The 6,306-nt window shown below is 47.3% G+C and overlaps 1 protein-coding gene across 1 annotated transcript; it reads right to left on the minus strand.

Moving 5' to 3' along the window:
- Positions 1–364: 364 nt before the first annotated feature.
- Positions 365–6,021, minus strand: LOC146651724 (uncharacterized). Its single transcript, XM_085382584.1, has 2 exons — positions 5,825–6,021; positions 365–3,331 (listed from the first exon to the last, which is right to left on the minus strand). Exon 2 carries the CDS (start codon positions 3,074–3,076, stop codon positions 365–367), a length of 2,712 nt encoding a protein of 903 aa, XP_085238710.1. The 5' UTR covers positions 3,077–3,331; positions 5,825–6,021.
- Positions 6,022–6,306: the final 285 nt, after the last annotated feature.

The following is a 6,306-nucleotide window of genomic DNA, read 5'->3' on the forward strand; positions in this document are numbered from 1 at the left end:
CTAGCCTTATTATTGTGATGTACCATGTGGTGGGGTACATACCATGACTCGGAAGAACTATGTGTCTCATCTGGGCTCAGCTTAACAACATAACCAGAATCTACTAACTTGTGGATCTCCTGGCTGTATGTGAGGGTCAGATCAGGATTCTTGGCCAGCTTACGTTCGGTGGATCTGAGGAGGCCTTTTACTGCTTCAGGAGAGACACACATCCGTGGAAAGTCCCTTCTTCTCAGCAGCGGAGTGGCGTATCTCTCGACACCGTCTACTGGGACTCTGATGGTCTTTGTCTCCAACATAGCTACCGCCTCTCTGTCCTCCTTTGACCGTGTGACCTCCTTCTCTGTCCTGTAGGGGGGAGCATCTAGTTCCACAAACGCTTCACATCTTGATGCAGGGCCTCTGCAGGAGAAAGGCACATGTTCAGGCACTGCAGGTCCCCCTCAGATGTAGGCATACTACTGGCCGGCCCCTGGATGGCCCATCCGAGCTTGGTGCAGATAGCTACTGGCCCTTTGGACGACCCCCGAAGGACGGGGCGGACAGGGGTGATGAGATGAGCGTTATCTGAGCCAATCAGCACCAAAGGTTGGATCTGGTTAAATCCCTCAATCTGGACTTTCTGTAAGTGAAGATACTTCTTCTTTAGCTGTTCAGCTGGACATGACTGAGTAGCTAGGCTCAGTTGTTGGGCTGTGAAGGCATGTGTTACTTTGTACCTCACTTTGGGCTTAGCCCTTGGTGACACCTGAAATGAGACAAAGCCTCCCTTCATCTGGATTACATCTCGACGGATAGTTCTCAGTGAGAGTGTTGCTTCCTCCTGTTCCAAACCTAGAGATGTAACTGCCGCTGGAAGCACAACAGTCTTCTCTGAGCCGTCATCGAGCACAGCAAATGTATCCAGTGATTTGCTCCCATGATGTAGTTGGATTGGTACTACCTTAAGCATAACACGACCTGAGTGACTTGAATAGTCTAGGTAGACCATACTAGTACTCACAGTTAGTATGTTAGGGTCCCGCTTCTTGGCCTCAACCAGGTCATGGAGCACCGACAAATGCTGGTCACCACAGGTGCTGCACGGCTTCTTCAGAGTACACTGCTCTGGAGAATGTTTACGGCCACAGCGCCAGCATTTGGCCTTCTCGGTAATCCAGGTAGCCATAGCTTTGAGGTCTAGCCTTTTGAATCCATCACAGCCATTCAGATAATGCTCTGACCCTTCGCAGTATGGACAATAAGGTTTGAACTTCTGTTTCTTCTTAGGATGGACTGTCGGATCTGGAGCTGTAGATTCTCCCTCCTGGTTTAGCTTGGCTTGGGCTGGATTTGGGCCGTAGTAGATGGAAGCAGATCTGTTGTGTGGCTTGAGCCCTGCTGAGGCTTTGAGTAGGTTCTTCTCTGGACGTGGCTTGTCCGGGGGCATTTGAGAGGCTTGTCTGGATAGCTGAAGGACTTGGGATTTCCGTTCGAGCCATTCTGAGAAGTCGTACATATTGTATGTTCGGCTGCTGCCACTGCGGATGATCCCCCGGGTGATACAGTACTCGATGAAGTTGTCCCTGTAGTTCAGAGGGAGCTTGGTAAGCAGTCTGTCCACATGTGAACCACAATGAAGCTCACTGGCTGCTACTTCATCCATGGTACTGAGAAGCCCAACCAGGCTGGACACCGACAGGGAGAGGTCTTCAATAGCTTGAGAATCACCGGCTCTAATAGGGGGGCAGTTTAATATAGTGCTAAGCTCACTTTGGACTAACTGCCTTGGTTGTCCATACCTCTGCTCTAGCGCCCTCATTGCACTAGTGTAGGGAGTGCGGTCGTGAATGTAGCGCTTGGCTACCTGTAGGGCGCTGGGATGCTCTAGATGATCTAGTAGGACCTGATACTTGTAATCTTCTCCCAGATGAGAATATGGCCCTAAGGTGCTGTCCAGCCCTTTCTTTAATAAGGCGAAGTCACTCTCTCTCCCCGACCGGAAGATCACCAGCTTAGGCTTTGGAATGCCATATGAAGACGCCACCATCATCTCCATCAGGTTTGGTAGAGGCGTTCCTGCTGGGTAAATTGTGGCAGCCTGTGGATTATGGTGTTCGGCAGAGGAAGATGATGAATAGTTACATCCTGAGGGATAAGGAACATAGTATTTGCCAGCTGGATCGGGCAAAGCTTCAGGATGCAGTATGGTGGGCACAGGGTGATGAGCTTCTGCCCACTGTGATGGCTGGGGCACAGGCGCTGGTGGACCTGAAGGTGGCTGCAAGTACACAGGGTTAGCTGGATGTCTGACTTGGACGACAGGAGCAGCGGGATGTGACATCTGCTGCAGACTCATTGGGTCCACAGCCCGTGATAGCTGGTGCACTGAAAGATGAGCATGTTGTAGTGGCTGATCAGCTGGGGATGCAGAATGTAATAGCTGCACCTGGCCTGGCCTGTTTATCAGGGGCTGATGTTCCGATCGCTGATATGAGAAGGGTTCAGCAGTGCATCGTCCAGGTCTCCTGAGTGGCGTCGATGCGGCTACATAAGTGGCAGGGTGCAGCACTGGCTGAATGTGAAGGCTCACTTTACGGGGAGGTGATGGAGCAGGTGTTTCTGCTGGCGTTGGCATGTTTGCAGGTGTTGTGGTGCCCTGCTTTGAGGGACTTACTAGCACAGTTAGTGGCTCTGTGGTATCATGTAACACCTCAGTGCTAGGTTGTAGTGGTGCAACTTCTGTTATGGAGGAAATACGTTGGGGTTGTTCTAACGCTCCTGTTTCTGGGGGAAGAGGACTGCCAGGTTTAGAAGCTTGCTCCAAACGCTCCACCCGCTTTAGTAATGTCCCACGAGTTTCCTCCATAGACACTTGCAGATGAGTCATGTGTTGGAGGACACTGCTCCAAACTGATTCCATCTTCTGCCATCTCTCATCCTCTTCATAGTCGGAGCTGCTTGAACTACTTGGAGCTCTAGATGGCTCGGGTGGCTCAGTTAGGTTGTGCTCATAGTCCACCAGATGTCCCGGAAGTTTCTTCTCCCGCGCTGGACGGGGGCTATTCGATGCACCTCTATCCTGAGGGTTTGCCATCTCATTAACTCAGCCAAGGTGAACTCCGGCTCGAAGGACCACTTGTAATGTATGTTTGCACTGATTGCCGATCACGCTTCAACTGAGTCGTCCTCGGTCAGAAGGAATGGTACTCCACAGTGATGTAGTTCAAATAACTTTACTAAGGAGGTGGCAGATGACATCAACAGGATGTACAGCGTTGGTAGGGAGGCATTACAGTATTCACATGCAGGTAAAGGGGGCGTGAGTGTGTATATGGGTGTGTGTGGTCATCTGTAAACAGAAAAACAAACATTTGTATTAACCACTATGGATAGCAGTGTACCCCTTCTACAGTACTGTGGGTTTCCAGCGTAATGTTATACAATCTGCCATAACCTCATGGCCACTAGATGGCACCCTAAGACCATAAATGAATTTCTGGCTCGGATATACATTGGCAAACCAGACCTCTGCAGATTACAACGCTTCAGAGAATAAACATAGTAAATAGTTACATCCACCTACAACCACAATGCTTGACAGTAAGTCATATATGGAATGAAATCTGGGCTGAACACAAGCCTGCCTGTAGTAGGTCAAAAAACATATCTTAGCGATAGCAACGGGACTAGCCTCTTACGTAGCAAATTACACAGATAAAGTCAAACAAGCATCACTCTCATCTTACAATACTCACATGGTAAGCACGCACACAGTATTAACTCACACAGGAATGCAAGTAAATACGTTATCCTCCGACACACCTCCCATCTGTGCAGAACTGCACTGAACACGTTCCCAACCGGAAGTACAGATACCGAGGTGCATCATGGGTAACGTAGTATAAACAGTTACAATGAACAAGCGGACTTTTAACAATATATATATATATATATATATATATATTATATACTAGAGATGGACCGATCCGATATTACGTATCGGTATCGGTCCGATACTGACCTAAATTACTGGATCGGATATCGGAGAAAAATAAAAAATGTAATCCGATCCATTAAATATCACGAAAGCAGCTCACAAAACTTGCGACACGCCGTAACTCACCTCAGAACGTTAGCACGTCAGAGCAGTATGCATCACGTGATAGAGCGGCTGTGGCATGCGGGACCGGTCGGTGGTCTGGATAGCATTTGGAGCTTCGCTAGCAACCCGGCATTTCATCTCCGACAAAGTTATCCCGAGAGAAGTAAAGCAAGTGTGTAAGTCCATCTCTGAATGTTTGTAAAGCATTCCTGCATTAAGCTTAACAAGCGACTGCCTCTTCTTGCTGCTACTTCAATCATGAAACTGCTTAACGATCAGCTGATCGGCTTTTCTGTCGGGAGTCCGTGTCTCTAGTTTGCTTTTGGCCCACTTTGCACCAGAAAGAGGAAACCAGCGGATAAACAACAGCAGCACGTTTAAGCTTGATAAGCTGTTGTTAGAATTTATTTAATATTACTTTCTACTCCAGGATCTTTTTCTACGTAGCTGACGCTGGTAACTGTGCAGGGGCGGATCTAGCAAAGTTTAGCCAGGGGGGCCGATAGGGCATGAACAGGGAAAAGGGGCACAAAGACATACTTTTCTTTCTTATTCTCATTTAAAATGTCTAGCTTTTAATAAATAATTATCTGACACCCAAAGTTTTAATTTGATGTAAAATGAATAGAAGTCATTTACTGTATATAGTGACTATTAAGTCTAATATATATATACTGTATATACCCTAGTAAGCTATAGTACTTTTTCCTTTGGGAAGGTACCATCTGTGCAGTCTGCAATTTTGTTGAAGAAAGATGTTGAATCTATTTAATATTTCTTGAAAAATAATTGATTTCTGTGCATTTTTTTTTCACACTGCATCAAATTAAGGTTGATTACGTCGATTAAGCATCATGAGGTGGAGCGTGAGGGGTGGTTCCCTATTTTTTATTTATTTATTTTTGTTGTTGCTGGGAGTTGGAACCCTATTAGTTAGGTTGCTTAATATTTATGCTAAGTACTCTTTAAAATACCAGAATAGGGAGGATGGTGTAGGTTTAAGTTTATTAGATTGATCAGTATTGCTGAACTATGAAATATTTTTTTTTGCATACAGGTATAACAGAATAGCTTTAGTGTAGTTGTTGTTTTAAACTTGAGTATGAACTTATACAAAATGCAGCAAGATATTTAAAAAACAGCTTTGTTGATTAAAAAACACTATATCGGATTCATATCGGTATCGGCAGATATCCAAATTTATGATATCGGTATCGGACATAAAAAAGTGGTATCGTGCCATCTCTAGTCAGGTCTGAGGAGATGTGGACACCAAGATACTTGAAGGACTGCACCCTCTCCACTGGAGCTCCATTGATGATAATGGGCTTGTAGTCTCTGCCCAGCTAACTTACTTAGCGAGGTACGAAGAACGGACCCCTGTTCCTCGGGTGGGGGTGACTGGTGTCCAGCCACCTCCCGTGCCCGTCCCAGCGCCCAGGATGAGAGCGGCCAGGATCCCACCTGACCTCCTTAGAGGCTCAGCTGATGCTCTCCAGCCATTCTCCTCACACACTGGAGGTTCGGAAGAGCTAGCCTGTCCACCTACAAGTCTATCACTTTATCCACCTCATCCTTCTCCCAACCCAGCTTTTCAGGCACTAGCGCAATCCCTGGTTAAATTAGCAGACCTATTCCCAGCTCAAACACCCGGTTTATTATCTCAGGCTGCAGCACTGTCACCATCTCTAGCCCAACCATCAGCTCAGCCATTAGCCTCACCCACAGTAGCCCAGTCACCTGTAGCCCAGTCAGTTCAGTCTTCTCCAGACCAACTCCTCTCTTCGTCCACGTCTGATTTGGTGTCAGTGGCCACCTTCCAGGCCACTGACGGGACTTCGTTGCTAGCGGGGTCGACCTCCGGACCTGCTCACTCGCCGCCACTGCCTTACACGTGGTCGGCCACCGGACCTGCTCGGTAACCTCAGCCGCTGGTCACGCGGACGCCCTCCTGAACTGTTTCATTTTGGACAGAAAAGAAGAGAGAGAACTAATGTTTAACGATCCACATTTCACTGTTTTACTCTTTGGTTCAGATGTGGATACTGTATTGTTCTTTCTTTATTATTTTTTATGTTTAAGTTGTTTGTTGCTGGGTTTTAGTTTGTTTTTTGTCTGTTTGGGTGTCACGGTCTGTGTTGGCAGACCGTGGGGATGTGGGGGAAGGAGGATCCAGTCGCAGTACTCTGCAATGCAAACATCCCGGTGCATTTCAGACCCAG

Source organism: Rhamphochromis longiceps, linkage group LG15 (assembly GCF_057381845.1).
Source record: "Rhamphochromis longiceps isolate RC_006_pf linkage group LG15, R_longiceps_female_GT1.1, whole genome shotgun sequence".
NCBI lineage: Eukaryota > Metazoa > Chordata > Actinopteri > Cichliformes > Cichlidae > Rhamphochromis > Rhamphochromis longiceps.

Bases quoted from the DNA above. Each gene is read 5' to 3' on its own strand.
- LOC146651724 (XM_085382584.1), bottom strand. From the start codon at position 3,076: ATGGCAAACCCTCAGGATAGAGGTGCATCGAATAGCCCCCGTCCAGCG.